The 24,265-nt window shown below is 47.1% G+C and overlaps 1 protein-coding gene across 8 annotated transcripts in view; it reads right to left on the bottom strand.

The window, feature by feature from the left end:
- The window catches only part of HIVEP3 (HIVEP zinc finger 3), a 305,688-nt gene that overhangs the window by 41,100 nt on the left and 240,323 nt on the right, over positions 1-24,265 (bottom strand). For all 8 annotated transcript variants that reach the window (XM_069875196.1, XM_069875195.1, XM_069875199.1 and 5 more), the window contains one exon: positions 22,468-22,613. In XM_069875196.1, the coding sequence (XP_069731297.1) occupies positions 22,468-22,613 (146 nt within the window). The remainder of the gene's footprint in view (positions 1-22,467; positions 22,614-24,265) is intronic.

Below are 24,265 nucleotides of genomic sequence, written 5' to 3'. Positions count from 1 at the left end.
TCCCTGGAGGGGTTCAAGGCCAGGTTGGATGGGGCTTGGAGCCCCTGATCCAGCGGGAGGTGTCCCTGCCTATGGCAGGGGTGGGACTGGATGGGCTTAAAGGGCCCTTCCAACCCAAACCAGCTGATGACTCTATAAAGCTGCAGTGTAGCAGCCAGTTCTGTAAGGTCTTTAACATAGAAAACATATTTTATACTCAGTCTGAATACTAATTGCTTTTGTGGTGAGACTTTTACAGCTGGGATCTGATGAAGTTGGTTATTTCTTTGCTAAAGAAAAAAAAAAAAAGCCAAAGGCATTCTGCACGTTTTCAGACTAAAATACTGTTGTGTTAAAAAAAGCAGATTTTCTGCACATAACAAAAAACAGTAATTAAGACAAACACCCCACAAGGGAAATTTAACTGTATTGTTCTGCTACTGCTCTGGAGCGAGGGACTCAGCCTGGCTCCCTGGTGCCCCATCCTCATGTGGCTGTTTACTCCCCCGTAGTGGGAGCACAAACAGAGGGGCTCAGCGCTACTGGAGTGGGGCGGTGCAGCTGAAAATCCCTTTAAGCTTCACTTAGTGGGATAAGATAGCAAGAAATTGAGACCAATATCAACGATGTCCACTGTTAATTCATGGTTCCGAAGTTTTTTTTATGAAGGGCAGTGAGGTCCTGGCCTGGCTTGCCCAGAGGAGCTGTGGAGATGCTACTCCTTTCTCTCGGACAAGGTTATAATGCAATACAGGGATTGCTGGTTACTTCCAGGTTCCCTTTAGAATCAATCAACTTCATAGAATCATAGAACGGTTTGGGTTGGAAGGGAGTTTAAAGCCCATCCAGTTCCAACCGGACACCTCCCAGTTCCACCTCCAAGCCCCATCCGACCTGGCCTTGAACACCTCCAGGGATGGGGCAGCCATCACTGCCCTGGGCAGCCCATTCCAGTGTCTCACCACCCTCATTGTGAAGAATTTCTTCCTAATGTCTGGTCTAAATCTTGTCCCCCTCCAGTCTGAAGCCATTAAACTTCAGTAATGTTAACCATGCAGTTATCAAGATATGCACAACCAGAATAAGAAGGGCGGATTCTTCTACGCAAGAGAGCCACAAAAGTGGCTCAGACTAAACCCGCTCACTGATGGATGTCTGTTCTGCCACATCCGTTTTCCTCTTCTTGTCTCATGGGGCTTCAGTCCATCTTCCTTATTTCTGAAAGGCTTTGGCAAAAATGCCTTCACAGTGACCTCCTTCATCTCCATTCCCACCGCTCAGTTAGAGATGGGCTCTGGGAGCACTGCAAGAGGAATCCGTAAGAACAACAGGAAAAGTGAAAGAAAAGAAAACTTCCTCTCAAATTCTTCCTCCTCCACCATAACCCACTGGAGAAGGTTTCCTCGGGGAACGCGGTCTCCCTCTCTAGTCTGTAAAAAGAGGCTACTTTGAAAAGCCCTTGGCTCTCACCGTAGGTGTAGGGAGGGCTTGGGAGGGGAGTGCTGTTCAGGAACTGTTTTCAACCCCATCCTTTTGTTACTTAGCAATAGAAATCCAAACACTTCTCCTCCAAGTGCAGAAGGCTTCCAGCAGCTCCAGCAAAAGCCCCGCAGGGAGTATTGAATTTCATTCACTTCTTCACCAGCGATCCGAATACCCATCCACAAACTGCTGGCACAATTAAAAGCGAACGTCTCAGACTGCCTGCCACTAACAATAACACAAACCCCATCCAAGGGGTGGCCTGGTTACGCTTTGAAATAACAGGAATTGCCTTGATTTCAAAGAATCTTGGACCTGAACCTGATATACTGCACATTATGGAATAACTTCTTCAAGACAAACACTTGATTTCCAAATATCTTCCTTCACGAGACAGCCCAGACAGCCCCACTGCCAATCCCACGCGAAGCTCCAGCAGAAGCCAGGGAGCTGGTCGGAAGCAGCAGGGTGTTTTTGCAGGAGAAAGAGTCCCCTTCAGAAAGACCTGGGCAAGAAGGTGCTACGGATGGGAATGGCACCATCAGCAAAGTCCATCAAGTTTTCTTGCAACGTGCATTTCCATGGGCTAACCTGCAGGTGATCTGGAGACGTCACAGAAGTTCTCCTTCCTAGCAGGATCCTGGGGGCCTTCTGCCAGCTGCCCCTCCTGACTTACCCACCTCAGCTCTGCCGACCACCGGCTGCCAGAAAGTGGAGTAGAACAGTCTGGTTCCACCAACTCTGACACTTTCCAAGTGAGGTCCCATGCCCCAGCGAAAGCTCTTAATAAGTAATAACAATAAATAACAATACTACATCAGATTTATGTCTATAGCAGAGAAGCCCCAAAGCCTCTGGCTATATTGAAATGCAGTAAATAAACACAAGTCCAGCTGCCTGGTCTCTTTGTTTCCCCAAAAGTAACAAAACTCTACACAAAACCACAGCAGAGACAAACTGAGAACCACTAGCAACAAAAATACTTGGTGACAATCACTTTCCTGTCCATTCTTGCCCTTAACACCACTGAATATTGATGGCTGATGAATTTCTGATCTCCTGATAAAAGTACCAGTGACAAAATACCCAAAGTCACTTAGGTTATTATGACATCTCGACATCCCAGAGGATCTAATGGATTTGGCTTAGATTAGTACCTACAAGGAGACCATCGTGTCAGCCCTCATGCTGCTCTACAGGACCTAGGGGCTGTAATTATTAATGGAATTCAGTATATTATTCTGCTGGATAGAGAAATGCTTCAAGGAAATGTGAGCCTCAGACTCGTCCCAAGCCTTTACCCATCCTTCAAACTGGACCCGAGACAAACCAATTTGTAAGGACTGATTTAATTATTTCTCATTTCCTGCACTTCCTGCCTCCTGTCAAGGCCAAGCAAGGAAATGAGGACTAATCCCAAGGAGGCCTGAGATATCATCCATCCAACTGGACGGCAGAAACATCAGGAACTCCATAAGAAAGTTTTGCTCTACCAGATTTCAGTTTCTAAAGAGGTAAGAGATTCCAGATGAGCTGGAGTGAAGCGTCTTGACCCTCAGGCACTCATCTGGACTAACAGGATCAGATTTTAAGCTCTGCTCTTCTCTAATAACAATAAGGCATAACCATCCCTCTGGGAGGACCTGTGTTGTGGAACACCTGGCAAGAAGCAGTAACCATCAGTCCTACTGAATCTACAAGCACCGGGGTGCATGTTGTTGGAAAGATGCTTTTCCAGTGCTTCTAAAGCCAAAATACGGGCCCCAGTCCAGCCTGTCCTCAAGCCAGTGTGAGAGCACGGACACAGGCTGACAGCAGGGTTGAGCCGAGGTTTGCTTCAGAGGGCATGAACTGGTTCCACGCATCATAAACCAATCACTGACCAAGCCACTGAGTTCTCGCCAGCTAGGCGGCTCACTCCTCCAGCCCAAGGGATCTGAAAGGAGTTTGGTGATTGCTGGTCCCACATCTGTAAGAAATGACAGATACCCAAGGACCATCTTTCACCAACCATGCAGTCTTCAGACATTTTCAACCACCCCATGGCTTTCCAAACACAGGTTGAGGAGTTCCTCTGTGTGTCCTTTCCCATCTCTGCTCCTCCCTGGGGCATCTTCAGACAGAATTTCTGACTTCAGGAACTGAAAAAAGCTTGTGATTTTCCTCTTCTTCTGCTATTCCTGCAAAACCCAAGACAGCCCAGAGAGAATGACTTGGATCCCATCCTCTCTTGCACATAATCAAAGCAATGATTTAGGCAGCTCCAATTGCACACGTAAAGCAACTGAAGGAAACAGGGCAGTGCAAGGGTAACCAGGAGTAGAGCCTTCATTACCCATGATGATGTGTGAGGAGGTGAGTGGAGCCAAAGTTGTGCTTGCAGGACTTAGAGTTCAAACCCCTCCTCTTTTGACTTGGAACTGGAGCATGTTAGATACCACAATTGTTGAGGAAAAAAATCTGGAAAACCTGTAATGCTATTTTCCCAGTCATTCTTCTGCAGCTGAACTTTAAAAAAAGAAAAAAATGAACTGTCTTTCAGGCATCTGCTTTTAGCTGGTGCACCAGATAATTGCTGTGCAGAAGTTCCAGTGTATAATGATTATAATAATAATAAAAGATATGATTATGCCAAGAACACTCTCTTCTGTACCTTAAGCAGTATCTGTGAGTGTCCCAAGTCATTCCTTTCATAGAATCATAAATGTCCTGAGTTGAAAGGGACCCACAAGGACCATCAAGTCCAGCTCCTGTCCCTGCCCAGGACACCCCAACACTCACACCGTGGGGCTGAGGGTGTTGGCCAAACGCTGCTGGAATATTGTCAGGCTTGGAGCTGTGACTGCTTCCCTGGGAGCTGTTCCAGGGCTCCACCACCCTCTGGGGGAAGAACCTTCTCCTAATATCACAAATTCAGAAATCTTTAAATATTCTTCAGCCACAGACGGACACACATCCTCCTGGTTTTACAAACCATTTCTACAGATAGTTTCACAACTGCAGATAACAGATCTCTGTCAGGCACATGTTTTCCTAAGCCCCGGCAGCACAGTGGTTCTCACGGGACCATCGCTGAGCAGGAGCGGCCGGCGCAGGTCTCACTGCTCCAGCGGGGAGCCCTCACTTTCCAAGGATGCAACACAACCCCCTGCATTCCCGCAAGGGCCACGGGACCGTGCTGGTCTGTCCGTTCCCAGACGTTGTGCTACGCTCCAGGGTGAGATCAGAGACACAAGCGGCAATGCAGCTGGGAAATAAGTAAGGCAGGGATGCCGTCCCTCCAGCGCCGGCACGGAGATACAGCGGCAGCAGGGATTTCTCTCCAAAGAATGCGGAGCTCGTGGGAGGAGGAGACAGGCTCCCAAGTCACTGAAGGAAAATGCCATGGGTCCAGCCACCTCCCCTGTGGGTTGAAAGGGACTGTGAAATAATCCCTGCTTGGAAAGTTTCCCATGGAACTCTCGTAGAGATAACACACGGGGAGAAAAACGCGCCGATGTTTGTGTGTGCAAAGGGTGGAAGAAAATCAGGTTTTGGGGAGGGGGAGAGTGAACAGGATGAAAAATATATATTAAAAAAAAGCCTTCTGGGAGCCCTAAGGTCCACTGGTGACATTAAAAGGCTTTCACTTTGAGTCTCCAGCTCAACTTGCAGGTTGAAAGGTGTCCTAGCACAGCAGTTTTCTGGTGCTCAATGAGGGGAGACCTCATTGCTCTCTCCACCTACCTGAAAAGAGGTTGTAGAGAGGAGGGAGATGGGCTCTTCTCCCAAGTGACAGGGGACAGGACGAGAGGGAACGGCCACAAGCTCCGCCAGGGGAGGTTTAGGCTGGACATTAGGAAAAAATTTTTCAGAGAAAGGGTCATTGGTCCCTGGCAGAGGCTGCCCAGGGAGGGGGTTGAGTCACCTTCTCTGGAGGGGTTTAAGGGACGGGTGGATGAGGTGCTAAGGGACACGATTTAGTGCTTGATAGGAATGGTTGGACTCAATGATCTGGTGGGTCTCTTCCAACCTGGTTATTCTATGATTCCATGATTCATGAAAGAAAGAAGCCGGTGATTACAGCTGAGCTCCTCCAATTGTGCCTCTGCACTGCTCCCATCAGCTTTCCTCCACGGGTCAGAACAAGTCTTCCTCAGCCATGCCAGCCCCATTTCTGCTCACAGTGACTTTCTCCCCAGTGCTGCAGGCCCAGTAACTTGTACACTAACATCTGGAACTGGACCTTGAGGAGCTCAATAGCACATGGTTTATTGCTGACAAGAGGAATAATTTCTAAGGCAGGAACCTTTAAAACTTGGTGTCTACAAGTCACCTATGACTGGTTTCTACTCTACAGAGTTCCTGCCCCAAGAATATATGAAGACCCAGCAGATGGACATGGGAAAACAACAGAACAGTGCTGGACACGGGGATGTGCTGGGATGCCCTGGCACAGCAGACTAAAGTTGTCATCATTTCTGTAGGCAGCTTGTAGTAGAGGCGAGTTGAAGGAGGAAAAAGAAAGTTGGCAGATATTTTCAGAGAGCTCTTTCCAGCAGGGAAGAAAGGTTTGAAAATGTAATATGTGGGGAGCGGACATCCCTGTCCAGAGGGAAGGGATGACATTTGTAATCAAAGAGACAACAGGCAGGATGGTGCTGAGCGGTGGGGAGTCTTGTTAGTGACACCAGCTTGTGTCTGACGTGATGATAAGGAGTGAGCAGGCAGTGCAAGAAGATGCAAAGAGGGCTCCGTGTAGACAAAGGACTGGGGAAATTACTTTTTCCTTTCATTTTCCAGCATGGACTGAAACAGATGCAGAACAGGATATAGCAAAGGAATTGGATGAACATCTGATGAATTTTGCTTCTATATATGGACAGGAAAGGCTGGATTTGAGGCTTGTGCAGGAAGAGGTGGTAAAGAGGAAACACTGCCTGAACATACCAGGGCAAAGCCCTGCACAGGGAGAGCTCCTCCAGACAACAGCGTGAAGGTGGTGATGTTGAGTGTAACCATGCAAAGGTACTGAGGACAGAGAACTTGCAACACAGAATGTTTCTTCCATGTTAAACTTGAGCTGATGCTTAGGGCAGGATTCCCCATTTCACCCTAGCCATCTCCAAGCTGTCTATCCAGGCCAAAAAAGTCCAGCAGACAGGAATACTTCATAGGCCTGAATAATCTGGTGGCGTCATCTTATCTACAGCTGCTGGTTTTGCATATGCTCATCAGAGAAGAACAAAGTCAGGCTGCACCATCCATGCTGCCTTTCTGCGGGAGATCAGTTATGTGACAAGGGCAAGGAGCTTGCAGCCCTCTCCCGCTGCTGGAGAAGCTGTTGCCCACCCAGCATTAAGGCTGGAGCCAGAAACAACCCCGGAGGAACACGAAGAGATCTCCATTCCCTCCTTCGAGATGAGCTGGCATCTGGAAGTGGATCTTGATGAACTCAGCAGCACATGGATTATTGCAGACAAGACCCAGCCTACTCACAGAGTGTTATACCCATGGGTAAAGACCATTCTTCATCTATTTCAGGAAACCCTTTTCTGCACTAATGCATTAGGATCTTTCCCTTTAAGAAAAAGATTGAAACATCACATAAATCCCCACCCAGAACCCTTTCTCTCTGTATTTTCCATGCATGCAAGGGTGTCTGTCAAATGCACCAGTGTATCATGCTCCATTTTGCTGAGACCAGAATACATTCCTCTCTATCTCCAGTAAGTTACTAAACCAGCTTGCCTTGCTTATCTTACAGTTGCGACATTTTTTCCAAGCCAGGGAGGGTCACTCAGGCTTCTGGGGGTCTCTCATGCACATGTCTTCATGTGGCCATGTGGGGTTGCTTCTATCTAAGCCTTTGCTGGAAGATGCACTGCTGTCTGAAGACGTGGTGACACGAAACCCTGCAAGAATCTGAGGCAACTCCTCCTCAAAACCACTCGTCTTCCCCTCTCTTAGATAAACACTCCCGGGTAGGAGGCTGCCAAGAACCACCAGCACTCGTGGGATCACCATCCAGCTGGGAGTTCCCTTGATGGGACCATCTGCAGAGGAACTCAAAGCCATCTGATCCCAGGCGCAGTTCACAAACCCACTGCTCCAGATGTGACCTCGGCTGCTGGAGGCTTCAGCGGTTCTGGTGACACGACTCACACGCCTCATGAGGCGGCAGGAAGGCCGCAGAAGCTGTCTGTGCAAAAATAACTGTCTGTCATTACTGCTCTCCAGCACTTCTGGGCTGTGCAGGAAAAGAAGGACCATGAAATCCCTTTCTGAAGGAGGGGTTAGAGTTAGAAGCAATTTTAACTCTTGGCTCTTCACTGCAGGAAATCAAAACCATCCTATTCTTCAGGAGAGAGCCCCAAGTGTGCTTTATACTGAGACAGACCGGAGAGCTGCTGTGCTGCACACAGGGATGCACCACAGCCCAGCGGTGCAGGGTCAGAAATCACCATGACTTTCTCTGCTGCTAAAGTTGAGCTGAGGAATGCAAATGTTCCCAGGACCCATGGACAGAGCACAGAATGGGACCTCCCAGAACATTTCTATTTTCATAGGTTGCTACCACCTGTGAATACCCTCTGCAATGCATTAGCCTTCTCTTGATTTACCATCAGCATTAAGGGGCCAACCATGAGCACGGCCACATGGTTTCTTTCCTGGATGCTTCAAGGGGGCTTATTAAATGTGTTCAGTGACATCCACAGTTTGCAAAGGTAGGAATGAAAAAGATGTGAGGGCTGGAGCATCTCCCATATGAGGACAAGCTGAGAGATTTGGGGCTGTTCAGCTTGGAGAAGAAAAGGCTCTAGGGGGACCTTAGAGCAGCTTCCAGTGCTGAAAGGGGCTCCAGGAAAGCTGGGGAGGGGCTTTTGATAAGGGAGAGCAGGGATAGGATGAGGGGGAATGGATTTCATCTGAAAGAGGGGAGATTGAGATGAGATCTTAGGAAGAAATGTTTTGCTGTGAGGGTGGGGAGGCCCTGGCCCAGGTTGCCCAGAGCAGGGGTGGCTGCCCCATCCCTGGAGGGGTTCAAGGCCAGGTTGGATGGGGCTTGGAGCCCCTGATCCAGTGGGAGGTGGCCCTGCCCATGGCAGGGGTGGGACTGGATGGGCTTAAAGGACCCTTCTAACCCAAACCATTCTATGATTCTATGTTATCAAAACCAGCTTATGGGCACAGGCTGCTCTGACGTGCTTCGGGCCAGCATGTTGCCGATGACCCCACTCTCGGAAGCATTTTTCAATCTTTTAAGGGGACTGAGATGCCCAATCTCAGCAAAGCAGCGTAAGTGCTCAGCCTCTCACAACCTTAAAAACCACATAATTCTGCCATCAAGTAGTTTGTTTAAATAAGAATGGCAAGAAATTCCCAAACATTGAAAACCACTGGTTTAACTGCTGATCTAAAACATCTGCAAGAAATATTCGCTGTTTGAAAGCACCGCTACTGTGCTGCGAACACAACCAAGAGTTACACAAACCAGTTCAATCATGGCCAGGGTCTACAAGAAGCCAAAGTACCCACCAAAAAGACAGGTTTAGTAAAACTTGGCTACACATGTTTGATTATTCCCTTATGTTTAACAGGCCAAGTCCCTAATAAAGCTTAGAGATGAGAGCACCCAAGCATTCAGAAACACATGGAACTTCCAAGAAAGCAAACCACCATGTAGAGATGCCAGGTGAACATCATCACAAGAAGTCAGCCAAGACCCTGCCTGCAGTCTCCCACTGGACCATCCCTGCTTGCAGTTTATAGAAATCCTGTAATTCCTCAGTCTTATCTCTACACCAGAACCAAAACATTAAAACAAAAACATCTTATTAGTCACTTTGCCTTTTGAGTGAGGTTTTACACACAAAGAAGAACACAGTTAGAGTCAGTCTGGTTACATATTTTTTAACTTACATGCATGAATTTCTCACATGTTTTAAAGAGGGACCACCCCCTCCACCCCAGCCCTGCCTTTTCACCCAAGTTGTGTAACTGCCTGGGCAGCAGCAGCTCCTTCAGGACAGGGAAATGGCTTTAAACACTTGCAATGAGTAATGACGGCTTTTCCCCACTCCTCCATCCTGGAGAAACTGAGCTGGGCTGACAGCCACCTTATTGCACTCCACGATCCAGATATCACGGGACTCAGATTGGCTACAGGTTTGAGATGCGTTTGCCTGCGCCACGTCCCTACTGAGCTCCTCCTCAAAAATAAATTAAAACTAAAAAACAAGTAAACAGGCTTTATCATAAAAAAAATTGGAAGCTTAACTTTTAAAGAGTGAAAAACAACTTGGGAAGATGGAATATTACAAAAAGAAGTTCCTAGGTAGTTCTGCCCACCACAACCTTGCAGTCAGATCCCTTCCCCCAGCAACTTGCTGGCTTTCTGAGCAGCAGCAGGTTCTGCCCATTCCCTCTGGTCCTGCTTGTCTTCTTTCCATCTGCTTCTGCCACATCCCACAGCCTCTCAAACCTCTCCCTCCTCGAGCAAGCCCAGCGGTGTCCCAGGAGGAGGAATGATCTCACCTTCCTTCCCCAGTGTTGCAACTGCCTTGGTTGTGCAGATGAACGATGATATTCACAACATCAAAGATCCACTTACATCATGGGCTACCTCAGGACAAAGCACACCAGCTGAGCTGCTCTCCCTCCAGCAGCCAACCGGGAAGAATCAGAAAATCTTTCCTAAATGTAGAGTTTGGCTCTTGCAGCCCCACTGCTTAAGGATGCAACAGGCTTTACTCCATTTTTACAAACATTCTTACCATCAGCAGGACTTGTGTGCTCACCTCCAAATGATGCAAAGAAGTAAACTTTTTCCAAAGACAACTTGATCCATGGTGTCCCTGCCCATGGCACGGGGTGGAACTGGATGGGCTTTAAGGTCCCTTGCAACCCAAACCATTCTAGGATTCTATGATTCTATAAGTAAAATTTGGAATCCAAACTGGGAGTGGGGAGTGCTTAATTCCCATTCTCAGGAACTTGTTCCCTCTCTAGGTGCAATAACCAGTCAGTAGATGGATTTCATAGGATTCATGCTCTTAAATGCATGTCACATTTTGTAAATATGGTTTAGGTGCACTCTTTACACTCGGACCTCTGCTATTTCCATAATGCAGAATATTCCGAAGAATTTCACATCCCATCTGTCATCTTTGGGATTCTCTTGTAGCCAATGCTAGAGATTTGAAAATCAACTTCTGCATTTGGCAATCATAGTATCATAGAATAGTTTGGGTTGAAAGGGACTTTAAAGATGTAAAAAACCCCAATCAACTCACCAAACAGGAATCAGATTAACATCTGCCTTGAGGAGAGACCTGTCTCCTCATGAGTTATGTTTTCATCATTACAAAGGGAGTCCCCAAAAGGCAGTTCTGGATTACGTTCTCAGAGTCATCTTCCTGCCATTTACCTTGTGGAATATGGATTGAGTAACAGGCAGTTGGGTCTGGGTCAGTCTATTTGAACATCAGGTTTCTAATTGATTGCACAGTACTTGGAATCTATTAAAGGGCTTCTATAAATTACATTTCAGTCTAGGACAGGCTGCCTGTATATGCATATGTTGAGAACTGGCTAATCCTAACTAAATCTGGTAAAAACGTTTGCCTTCTCAATTTTTCCACTGAATTAATTGCAGAGATTGTGTCACTGAATCAATAAAGTGAAAACCCCATAATCTCACTGTTTGCCACAAGCTCATAAACAGTTTGCTAACATGGAGAGATTTTCATTCCAGACATTTGGCCCATACCAAACAGCGGCTCAGAATAAGACATTGTCTCATGCCTGTGCACCCGAGCTGCAGAAGGACAGCCCAGGTGCTCGTGGACCGCAGGGCTTCACACGAGTTTGTCTACACTATCATTTTCAAAACCTTGGCGAAGACGAGTGTACAGCTTGCCTTTTATTAAACTACGACAAAATTCTTTCTTGTACAAAACTGAGGGCAGGTACAACCTTGGAAATGCCAACATAGACACAAGTGATATCAATTTGGTGCCTGCATGCACCCATTCCTGTGTCATCCCCCCTATCCTGAGCTCATCTCTGACCCTCAGCCTCTCTTTTTCTTCACTTCTTTGCTGGCAACAACTCGTACTGCTTTGGCCTCCACCGCACACCTTCCCTCTTGTTGTGAGAGATCAGATCTTCCAGTCGGACCCTCTCCAGCTGCAATCTTTTATCTTCTAACCTATTTCTACCTCTCTCCATCCCTGTTCAGCTGCCAAAACCATCAGTTCAAATCCCAGTCTTCCTTTTGACTGGCTTCCCCTTACCTGTCTGATCAAGGTACTGTGAAATGTTCTTCTGTGCCCTTTCACCTGCTCTTGGATCTCACGATTTCTCCATCTCTCGTGCACGGCTCGATTCCACCAACAGCACTGGACCTACGATACTTGCTGTACTAAACGCTGTTTATCCATTTTGCTTTGTAACCCTTCTGCATAAAACACACGTCAGCGAGCTCATGGGTTACATCCTCAGGCTCATCCCATCTAGGATGACAGCGTCATCAGCCCCGTGTTTATCTTCTCCCCTTCTCAGACCTCATAGCCTTGTGCCCTCCCTGTAGAGCATGACTCTGGGGTAGCGCACGCAGAGTTTCATGAATGAACCCCAGTCCCAGAAATGAGTCCAGGTTGCACACAGGTCCAGGGAAGAGGCAATGTCATGGTCTGAGCTGCCCCAAGGAGAGATGTGAGGTCTGAAAACACAACACCCACTACTGCCATCTTGGACTTTGCCCCTGTATTTGCAAAGGGATGACTGGGACAGGAAGAGGAAGATGATCGCCAGGGTCACAAGTCTCTAGCAGGGCTTGCAGTGACGTGAACTAATTTTTCCAATGAAGAAAGAAAACTGTGCTCCATTCCACCCCAGAAACCCACTTGCTTAATGGTCTTAGAGCCTGTATAATTTGGGCTGCTCCACTTTATCTACCTGGACCAATCATGGGATCTACAAGCTGTTATAAACAAATAATTGCTAAAGCAGATGCCATTAATGCTAGATTTTTAATTCATCTAGTGCTACAACAAGAGACTGACAAGCCTGGCAGCTGGAGCACTCTTCATTCTCCAAGCAAAACACAGCACAAGGCTGGCTAGGCAGGTTTACCCTAGCCAGGCTACCCCAGGAAACCATGCAAAGCATCAAAGACACTTTCTTGCTTGATACTGTAGAATTAATCTGCATTTTCCATGATTTGAGCTGAAAGCAAATAGGAAATCTTGTCTTTGTGTAATGCAGAGAAGATAAAATCATGGTGAGTGGAATAAGAGGCAGGGAACACCCTGTTGGGAATGCTTGGGTCCTTCCACTCAAGGACCACCCTCAACCTCTGCCCCACATCACACTGGGGAAACCATGGCCTGGGTGGCTGGATGCTTAGAGAGAACTCTACTGAGGAGGAAAGAAATCCATGCAGAAGGTTGAGCATCCCACACAAGGTCAGAAAGGAAACTGGAAATAACATTTATTAATAATTGGCTGCGGGAAATTAGCATCAAGCTGCATTACGAGCGCCTGCCAGCAGGACATGTCAAGAAAGAGGGCTGGCTGTGTGGGCAAAAATAATTTAGGAACAATAATAAATGAAATCAGACAACAACCTTGACTAAAACCTTTTCTGTTTGTCAAATTTCCTGGGAAAAGAGGAATAAGCTGCAAAATGAACCAAATTTGTCAAGTGAAGTGAGGAGATCTTCAGGACAGGAACCATTAACAGTTCCCACCGAGGAATATTAAGACATTTTAAAGACATAATATCATCAAGCTTAGCAGTAGGTGAGTTTGCGTGTCCCCTCTTAGAAACAAGGAAGGAAATTGAAGTGTAGAGAGGAGAATGAGTTATCCCAGAGTCATGGTGAATCACAAGTCCACCAGCCGCCAAGTCCCACTTTCTGCTCTAACCACCACAATTCGCTGTCTCCAGGATACGTTCAGGAGACCAGGGAACAGTGTGTTCAGGAACTGCTCAGCACAAACACAGCTGGTATTAAAGGAAAGCCATCTCTTGGGCTCTGAGCTGTAGACACACGGGGACGCCCTGCATTTGGGAGCCAACTTGGAGGTGGTGCAGGTCATCACTGCACCCAAAGCATGAACAGAACAGTACAGGGGCCCAAGCACTTGCAAATATCTTTTCATAGAATCAGGTAGTGGTTTGGGTTGGAAGGGATCTTAAAGATCATTTAGTTCCACGCCCCTGCCATAGGCAGGGACACCTCCCACTGGATCAGGGGCTCCAAGCCCCATCCAACCTGGCCTTAAACCCCTCCAGGGATGGGGCAGCCACCACTGCTCTGGGCAACCTGGGCCAGGGCCTCCCCACCCTCACAGGAAAACATTTCTCCCTAAGATCTCATCTCAATCTCCTCTCTTTCAGCTGAAAACTCTCCCACCTCATCGTGTCCCTGCACTCCCTGATCAAGAGCCCCTCCCCAGCTTTCCAGGAGCCCCTTTCAGCACTGGAAGCTGCTCTGAGCTACTTTTTCTTCTCCAGTCTGAACAACCCCAATTCTCTCAGCCTGTCCTCATTCAGAGGTGCTCCAGCCCTCGGATCATCTCCATAGCCTCCTCTGGACTCACTCACTTTTCATCCTGTGGTATCAGAGCTAAGATAACAACTTAGAGTGGGTCCATGCTTAATTGACTGAAACATGGAAGATATAAAGGTTTTTTTTTTGCACCTGCATCCATAAGGGGAAACCAAAGGAGGGAGCAAAGAGTACGATGAATGTGAATGATGCTGATTCTCATTGAAGAGACCCTTGACAAAAGTTCAGGGAAGGAACCAGCTCACAGGTCGCATGTACAAAGCAAGGATAACATGAAGTGCTTCAAGCCCTGTGCTCTATCCCAAAGACATAACATTTGCAGGAAGCTAAAGGAGTGGTTATACAACCAGAAGCTGCTCCTGACAGAAATTAATAACCTGTTTTAAAGTTAATAACCCAGGGTTACTTCTATATTATACAAGGTTACTTATACAAGAGCTCCTGGCATGCAGCACCATCTGCTGAATGGCAGGATCGGGAACTGGCGCTGGTACAGAGCCGGCCCACACTCTCCCTCCAAAAGGAAATCTGTCAGATCTCCCAGACACACCACAGGCTCTTATCTAACCCTCAAAGCAAGCAGGCTGGCTGAGGTGTCCAAAGTCAGAGTCAAGCAAGCTGCCTCTCTGCTTTGCTGCTCCCTGCCCTGCCTCTACCTGTGAACTTCTCCCTTTCCTCCTTTTCCAAGTGCTGTTTCTTGCCATCCTCTTTGTTATTCCTGATCGAAGAGAAGATTTCCTGAACAGACCACTGAGAAAACCTGATTTTTTAATCTGGCTCTGAATTGTCAGGGAAAAATATTCTTTTTAAATTAAACACAAAACTAAAACAAAACTATCCAAATTTTCATGAAGTATCATGGGAGGGAAAAGCATTTGCATTGAATCGAAATGAACCTTTAGCTTCTAAAGATACTTTAGATTAAGAATGCAATGATTTTCAAAGCCAAAAGCCCATATTCCTTTCATTTTGAAAATATTTTCTCTCCGGTTGCTATTTTTCTCCTCTGCTATTCCTGAACGTAGCTTTCAAACTGCTTTTCTCCCTGCCTGCAAACCTGTCTCTTCAAACAATTTCTCCTTTCATCTTGTCAGCGTTGGTAAAATTCACAGCTCCATCCTGCCTTCAATTGCCACCCTGCCTCTTGTCTCCTTTGGATTGTTAGCGTCTTGAGATGAAAATGTGTTTTGCTTGTGCTAAGGGAGGAAAAAAATCGAGTGTAAACGTATGGTGCTCAAAAAAAGACCTTATGTTCTTTGAACGGGCATGAGGAGCGAGGTTTGTCCATCCCTCTGGATGGAGCCCGGTGCCCGGTGCAGCCTCCAGCCCCCACAAGGATGGATCCTGCATGTGGGCACCAAGACACGGGCATCGCGACCCTTCAGGGCTCCAAAGCCTCGGGAAAGCAGCCTCTCCGGGGAAACGGGGACTGGCTGCATCGGTGGGGACTCCTGGAGAGCTGCCAGCTGTCATCACGCCCATGAGCATTAACAAACTCAGGGTACGCTCTTCCCTCCCTCCTCCCCAGCGTCCCCACCACAAGCTGGTTAATCATTTTCAGACCTGCCTAGGCGACAGGCCTGGCCCTGCTGCTCTCTAACAGTGGGGTGCAAGCTCCCCTCTCCGCTTGTTGTAAAGTCCTATCTGAAAAACAAAGAAAGATATCCAAATATAACAATAAATACAAGCACAAGCAGATGCTTGAGATTTTAAAATCCCCTTTCAGCCCAGCGACACCAGCTTGGCACTGCCCAAGATGGGGAAAATCCAGCAATCAACCCCCTCAAGATGTTCACATTAACGCCAAGGGTCAATCTGGCACCATAGCCCTAAAAAGAATATTTTAACACCCTTTTTTCCCTCCCATGCAAAGCAGCCTGGGCTCAGGAAAGCCCCTGTCAGTGAAAAATGTGATTACAGGAATTCTTTGCCTATACCTGTGTCATGGTTTAGCCATGGTCAGGGCTACATTGGCAGCTAAAATGGAGCAGTTGAGCTTCTCTTCCCCCACGCTCCCAGGGAAAAGGGAAATGAGAGGGAAAAGACGTACGGGTTGGAAAGTAAAATGAAAACAGCTTTAAATTAATTAATTATAATAGTAGTAGCAGTAATAATAATAGCAATGATTATTATGATGATGATAAAAATACTATTCATAAGAAAATAATGAAATATATACAAATATATGAGATTGTCACCCATCCCAATGACTGTGTCCAGGCAGACGCTGCAGAGCAGGCATCGGGAAAAGGGTGAGCGGGTGAGCAGCAGCAGGGGGCTGAACTCAGGAACTGGATTCAGGAATGACAAGCAAAAAGACAGATGAGGTCCTCACTGGACATCGGCCATGGAAGAAGAAAGCACGACCTTCGTGATCCCTCAGTTTTATCCTGAGTGTGATGTGTACGGGATGGACTGCTCTGTAGTCACATTGGGGTCAACTCTCCTGTCTGTTCCTCCCTGCAGCTGCCACCCTCTTGCTACCCTTTCCCTTACGGCTCCACCAGCAAAAGGATGGACTTGGTTTCTACAGGAATAAGTGTAAGCATTGGCCTTTATGCATCCCAGTGCCACATGCCCACGCCACATAAAATCATAGAATGGTTTGGGTTGGAAGGGACCTCAAGGATCATCCAGTTCCAACCCCCCTGCCATGGGCAGGGACACCTCCCACTGGATCAGGGGCTCCAAGCCCCATCCAACCTGGCCTTGAACCTCTCCAGGGATGGGGCAGCCACCACTGCTCTGGGCAACCTGGGCCAGGGCCTCCCCACCCTCATGGTGAAGAAATACTTTAGTTCAGTTCTAGAGAGAAACCCTGTCTGAAAAACATGCAGTGACCTCTCAGAAAAGGAAGTTATTCAGGCTTAGCTGAAGTTAGAAAACCAATTCGACTTTACCTCGAACCAGAACAACCTAGGAACAGAGCATGGAGTAACTGACAGACAGACAGTTGGAGTTGTTCAGCTTAGAGAAGAGAAGGCTCCAAGAAGACCTCAGAGCAGCTTCCAATACCAGAAGGGGGGTACAAGAAATCTAGGGAAGGACTTTTTACAAAGGCTTGTAGTGGCAGGATGAGGGGCAATGGGTATAAGCTGGGGAGGGGCAGATTTAGACCAGACATAAGGAGGAATTTCTTCACAGTGAAGAGTGGTGAGGCACTGGTAAAGGTTGCCCAGAGCAGTGGTGGCTGCCCCATCCCTGGAGGTGTTCAAGGCCAGGTGGGATGGGGCTTGGAGCAACCTGATCCTGTGGGATATCCCTGACTATGGCAGGGGGGTTGGAACTAGATGATCTTTAAGGTCCCTTCCAACCCAAACTATTCTATCATTCTAAAATATGACTGTTTAACCCCAGCCTTGCTTTGCAGAGATTTATACCCATTTGAGGCACTGCCCTGGGGCCGTGAATTGAGTTCACCCCCAGGATTCCAGCAGGTTTGCAGGTAAAGGAAGGAGCATCAATCGTTAAATCATGCTGGGGCACACGGCAGCTGGAAGTGCTACAGACTCGTGCTCATTCAGATCCCTCCTTTGCTGCTAACGTGCGTGCTCGAGTGTCTTTGGGATAAACGACTCCTTTCCAAATAAACACAGTGAATTCTCAGAACTCATCTAAGCAGCAAAGGAAATCCCCTGAACAAACCAGGTCCAACGCAGGGGGTTGGAGTTACACGCTGAGAAACTTTGCTTGTTTAACAGAGAGGCTTTCTCCAGGGTAATAAAACTCTTGCACTGCTGTGCCAGGGATTTTCCATGAGGTGTGTGTCAGCGGGCGGTGGGAGCTGCAGTTTCTGAGGCCGGTCATAGAAACGGAGTGAGATCACCCCGGAGAAGCCGACCACAGATCCCAGTGAGTCCACAATGGCAAGAACTGGGAGGAGAGCTGGGGGGAGGGAGGTTTGCATGCGGCTAATGGGTCGCCCAAAGGACTTTAATTTTTTTCCTTAGGCATTCACTAATTAACAGGCATGTCCAAGTCTGATAAAACAGTCCCGAGGCTTCTCCATTTCCCTTCAACCCAGGGAAAAGTCTCTTGGCAGACAGGCTAAGGGAGACAGACATACAGCTCTGCCTTCTTCCTGCCTGCCTAAAATCCCAACAAGCAATCCAGAACGTGGAGACAGTGGAGAGGACAACCCAGCAGCCTCCACCCCGCCACCCCCAGTGCTCTCTAGGGAACGCAGTGGTCAAACCTCATACAATCCTCCTGCCATTTGTACTGTACTAGAGGGAAGGAACTTGGCCCAGGCTCAGGGGAGCAGTGATTTAAGGTGAGGATTCATGACCCCGGTTCAGAAGACCCCGTGTCTGGTGAACATGCAACTCTGTCATCTTTTGATGAGGACGAGTAAGGGACATGGATTTGTATCCGAGGCAGACCAAACTGAAGTCTAGAGCAGCCTGGGTCACAACAGCACTATGAGCATCTCCCTTCATGTTAAAATACACTGCCATGGGTTCTTCTCGCTCCTGTGTGGATTTGCACACATGGGATGGTGTGAAGGGGAGGTATTTTTTTAAGGTGCGAATGCCAGTATGCTCAGGTCTGCAACAATAAGGTTGCAGCCATATGTTTTGTTCCATAAAGAGGGGAAAATCCAGAACAGTTTTCCAAAGACAGCCTTCCTTTTGACATAGTTTTCATTTTACACGGCACTGCTTTGGGACTGTCAGTTAAGGGTAGTAGTTTTTAACCTCCTTTATCTTGCTCTTGCTTCTCCCGCAAGTTGCAATGAAGTAGTGCAACAATTTAGCTGATGGATCCCATAAAAGCACAGAGTTATGGCTATGAAATAGAAGAACATGTATTGACCGGAACTCCCCCTCTACTACCAGATTTCATCACGGTAATGCTAATGCACAGCAAACAGGCAACTCTTCCCTGACAAGAGCACGATACCATCACAGACCTCACTCTCAATTCAGGTCGATACCGATCTACAGTTTCATGATGTAAGATTTCAGAATGGGCCCAGTGGCTCCAATGTACCAGAGTGCATTGATGAAGGTAACAGAGCCACCGAGGAATCACAGCACTTCTCTTGAAGCGGTGCTGGCCAGCTTGACCTTCAAAGATCATTTTCACTGCTCAAAACCACCACAATGTCCCCCAGGACAAGTCCAATGGATATTTTTATTACCTCCTTCAGGAGTACAAACTTTGACCTGGTTGCTTAATGGTGTGGTTCTACCAGACACAACCTAATGAGACTGTGTCCAGTGTGTGCATGGGATGTTAAACAAGTCCCAACTCCTCTGCAGTCACATGCACAAGATGTGCTTGTGGGGCAGGGAGTGAATGCCGGTTGCAATAGAGGTACATCCAGTCTTACAAAGTTTCAGAACTCTAAGTAAAATCACTACTGAAATTACATATGGAATGATCTTAGGACTTGCTCTCTAAGAGGAATTTGTTCTTTAAACAGGAGCCCAAAAGAAAACTCTGTGTAGCCCATCTACAGTCAACTGTGAAAAGTAAAAGCAGAACTGCACAGGTCTTTCCTGCAGTCCCCAGGAAACCAGAGACACAATAAAAAGGGACCACAGGTCCTTTTCAACACAGAAGTCCAAGGGAGGTAGAAGCCAAAATGACTGAGTCCCTCAAGAGGAGCTGAAGAACTTCAACCCCCAGGTCCTCTTGACAACCCCAGTGGCCATTCTCCCACATCCTGAGATGGCACAACAGGGGCCAACTGTTATCCTTCACGGGTGGGGGATGAGGGAAGAAACTGAGCCCAAGCACACTCTGTGCATGGCATTACTGAGCCTTGATCCTAAACCCAGATACAAACATACCTCAACTCTCAAGGAACCCACAAGCTGCTGTTTCCAAAACACTTCCCAGTGGGTGAACACAAGCAAAGTACCCATCGACTTTCATAGTCACGGAGACTTTCATGAGTCAGTCAGAACTTCAAATGAGAGAGACATTGTGAAGGAAGCCAACCTGCCCAGCAAACCTCCGAGAGCCTCATTGGTTGGTTCCTTAAACGTGGGCAGCGGGTATGATGAAAGTATGAAATATGGCTTTTCTGGTCTTCTCTGAAAGCCAAGAAATACAATTCTAGCTAGCAGCAAGGGAAACAGCAGAGCAGGTCCTGGCAGTGCTCTAAGCAATGTAGCAAAGAGGGAAGCAGCTATGGGATTGGGAAAACCAAAAGAACGTACAGAGGGAAAAGTAAGTGTTGAAAATGGCAGTGAGAAAGGCAAGAACTCTAAAGAAACAAAAACTGAGGTGATGAAGAAGCTAAAAGAGATGCAGTAACTTCACTTTTTGTGGTAATACATGCGTTACTTTGGAATGTCCCTACTTGGTTAACGCAACAAAGTTTGAGATGGCTCCAAAAGATCTGAAACCAACTACATCCCACTGGAAAGATGGGTCTAGCCAGTGGAAGAGCACGTGAAACCAAAAATAAGGAGAAGAATGAGACAAGGAGGAAATTCTTGAGAATGGATGCACTTTTTGTAAAACGCTTTGAAGAGACAGCCAGGAGTTGGATCCGTTTAGTATCTCGCACAATGCACTAGGCACCCTGCAGACTCATTTGCAGGCTTGTTCCTTCCCTGCAAAAAACCACACCCTCACAGGCACAGGCTGCCGAGGCTGAACAATTCCACATCAGGAACCTTGTGAGAACAAGGTACTTGTCGGGGCCAACAGGAACACATCGAGCACCACAGGAGAACAGCCTGTCCTGCCTGACCTCCGAGCAACGTGTACACCATGCGATTGAGATATAAAAGTCATATCTGCAACCTGGTGTGTTACATTAGCGCCTGCGCTTGGCATTAAACAGCTCCTATATTCTGTCTCGCATCCAGAAGGATGGGTGCCTTAAATCAGCACTACAGGAACTTTAAAATAAATCATAGCATACGTTCAGGATGACTAATGCGTTCCCTGATGCTGGCTTATAGAGAACATGTTGGAAAAGTTGCTTTATTTTGTGTCTGTCATTTAGAAAATGTGTCTCCACATCCGTCGTGCTGGGCTCGGGGATGCAGACAGCCTCGCCGCAGGTGGAAATGCAGCTCGTTTTGTTGGGAGCAGCCAGCACTGAGCACCCTCGTGTGTGTCTCCTCAGAAAACCTCCGTGGAGCTCTGTGCAAGGCAGGGTGATTTTCATTCACGTTAACTCCTTAATCACGCCTAGGAAGGAGTCCAAGAGTATCTCTGAAATGGCTGCAGCTCCAGAAGAACCCAGCCAATGGGAATGGAGGCTTCTCATGGGCCTTACGGCAATAAAACCCAAGGCTCACATTGTCCCATGGGCCCCACCTGCTACAGGAAGGTGACAACAAAGCACCAAACCCATCATATTTCACAGCCCGTTGCTTTCTTGCCATTCCCTGGCTCCCTCCCGAAATCACTCCAGGTCACAACCATCACAGGTTGCCTCTGCTGAGAACACAACAGGGAAAAACTCTTCCTTTACTGTTTTAGCTTTCTGCATTCACCACTCGCTGCCAACATGTACCTAAACCTGGGCTGAGCACACTGGGCCTACGTCTGGGTGAGAGGTGAGTTGTCCTGACCAAACAAGCAGGTTTCCTTTCCCAAAGCACTGTTTTGCTCTTTTGGTTAGCTGGTTTGATCATCCGCTAATGAAATATTTTAAAATAAAAGCCAACTTCAACCAGTAACAGCAGAAAACCACAACCACTGACTAATTAAAGGCTATTTCTAACACACAAAAAACAAGACCACCCAATGGCAAGAGCAGAACTCATGAATCCTGTTAGGGATTTATTACATCTTTTTGGCCTCCTCTGCAACAGACAGGAAGGATGATCTTGAGTAATTATAACCCACAGACACTCTACTTATTAACTGATCTTTTATTTTTTAAAAGATAACCAGCAATATTAGACCAATGCTGAATTACTGAAGAAGATTCTGAACTACTTGGAGCCGAGAATTAAGATATACATCAAACTCAGAGCTTGCATCCATTCTGGTTTGAGCTACTTTGGTTGGGTGGGATTAAAATCACATCAACACAATTCTGCTTTTCTCCCCCACCCAAAACCATCAGAAAAGATGTCCCCGGTTCCTCATCATAATGGTAACCACCACTAGGAACATCATTTTCAGTAGAAAAGATTTAGAAGATATGGAATACAAACCCATCACATCAGAGACAGCTACAGGACATGTTTGTGCTCTTGAGCCATCTTGGCTCAACCACCCACTCAGAAAAGAGATCGAGGTGATTGCTAACTTGAAGACAACTCAGAAAAAGAAAATTAAGGCAGTCTGGAGTATCAAATGATCTCAAGGTTCAGGTTTTTACAGTGGCTGTGGAAAGTAAGCTGAAATCCAACTATATTTGGCCTTCTCCTGCTCATCTCCATGTGGTACCTTCACTGACTTGCCATCATTGTTATCAGTACCTCCTACACAACATGACACAAAGAGAGAAATAAAATGAGACACTTACCCTCCTTCAAAGATCTTGATCCTGACTGGCTCCCCTCGTTTGGTTACAAGAGCCTCTTCTTCCGGTTTTCCTCTTTTATCCTCTTCCTTCTCAGCTCTAGTTATGTCTTTTCGACCTTCATTAGAAAGGAGCGAAGGCAAATGAACCTATCTCCCCAAAAGAGTAAAACAATCATTGATTACATACAAAATCACTCTGAGGAAGACACAGACCAAACACTGCAGGCTGCCCAGAAAGAGCCAGCATCCTACTGCACGTGCTGCTCCTGCCAGTTTAGTGCAGGAATGAGAACAACCTCTTAATAAACAAGGCCTCTGCTTCTGGATTTTGAGCTCTGATTGTTATATTATTTATAGTGATCGCTTACAAGTTTTCACATCACCTCCTGCATATGGTAGCTCAATATTATTCAGCCCTTGCCAATTGGAACACCGAGGCATAGAGAGAAGTCTCTTGGCTGGGGTCGTTCTGAACGTGTGGTGGAGCCATGGGTCTCTGTTCTCAAATCCACTGCTCTGTCCTTGGATAATCCTCTCTCTGATATATACATCTACAAAGTTCTGGAGAGGAGGCATCTGCAGAACTCATATATTTAACCTCAGCCACTGGGTTCCCCCCACATACACACGCATTCACACGAGTTTGGACGTTAGCCATCTCAACTGGATATAAATCACTTGACAGTCAAAGCTCTCGGGTGATTTCCTTTCACCAAAATCCTGTTGCCAAGGGCGCAGCACAGAGAAAGCCACAAAACCAACAGGAGAAAATAACCCTCAACCTCATCAGATGTTCCCATGGTGAAATTTGCTTTTTCATTGCTAAACTTGCCACCTCTTGTTTAGACCTAGGTTGGCACTGGCTGGCACGTTCAATATTATTTGCTACAGAACATGGAGCTAAACATTAGAGCTGCCTCTCGAGCTCTGTACGATGCAAGGGGAGCTCCTCATATCTGGAATGAATCTTGGGATGTTGCTCCCCTACAACATAATAAGACAAGTAACAGCAGTCTCCAAAGCTCTGGAAGAGGAAAGCAGATTGCCTTTCATCCAGACTGCTTGTTATACAAACACAAGAAAATCTTCAAGGTTTAACTGAATCACCCATATCCTCACTTGAGATATAATTTATGGGGAAAGACCAGAGGCATTTGAGAGATCAAGGTTGTCAGAGGGAGCTTGGCCTGAACGTGGCCAACAAACTAAAGCAGAGCTGATCACCTTTGACTCTTCACATTTGCTGGAAAGAGTGGCAGCTCTCAAGATGATTCATCTGTCCTACCTTGGACACTTATCTGAAGAGGGGATGAATCACCCAAGAGGTGCCTCTTTGTCTCTCATGGATATAGAGAAAGCCAAGAGTGACTGGTGAGAACTGAGACACAGAAAATCCAGTGGGACAGAACCGAGCCTCCACGGCAGCACACTGCTGGTATGACCATTGGATTTACAGCAGGAGGACTGATGGACTCACTCCAAAGTCGCTTTGCAAAACCGAGGTCAAATGTTTGAAATTTGCCCAGTGAGTTCAGGAGCTCCATGCAGAGCATTAAAAGCACTCAGTGCGGCTTTCTGCCCTTGGGGCCAGCAGGCACAGATTAGCCCACGTCCATACAGTCAGACCCACACAACCTTCCTAAGATGCTTCCTGAGAATGGTGCCTGTCCAGTCCTACCTCCCTAGATGTGCTTGGGAATTGTTTGGGAGAGGGCTGTCAACCCAGGACAGAACTTCACCAGGAATCAGTTTAACAATTTAAAATCAAAACCAGTCTCAAGCTGGTGTCTCTGGGCACA

This window comes from Phaenicophaeus curvirostris, chromosome 23 (assembly GCF_032191515.1).
Source record: "Phaenicophaeus curvirostris isolate KB17595 chromosome 23, BPBGC_Pcur_1.0, whole genome shotgun sequence".
Lineage (NCBI taxonomy): Eukaryota > Metazoa > Chordata > Aves > Cuculiformes > Cuculidae > Phaenicophaeus > Phaenicophaeus curvirostris.
The sequence above is the reverse complement of the archived record's forward strand: the minus strand, read 5'-3'. Positions and strand labels throughout refer to the sequence as shown.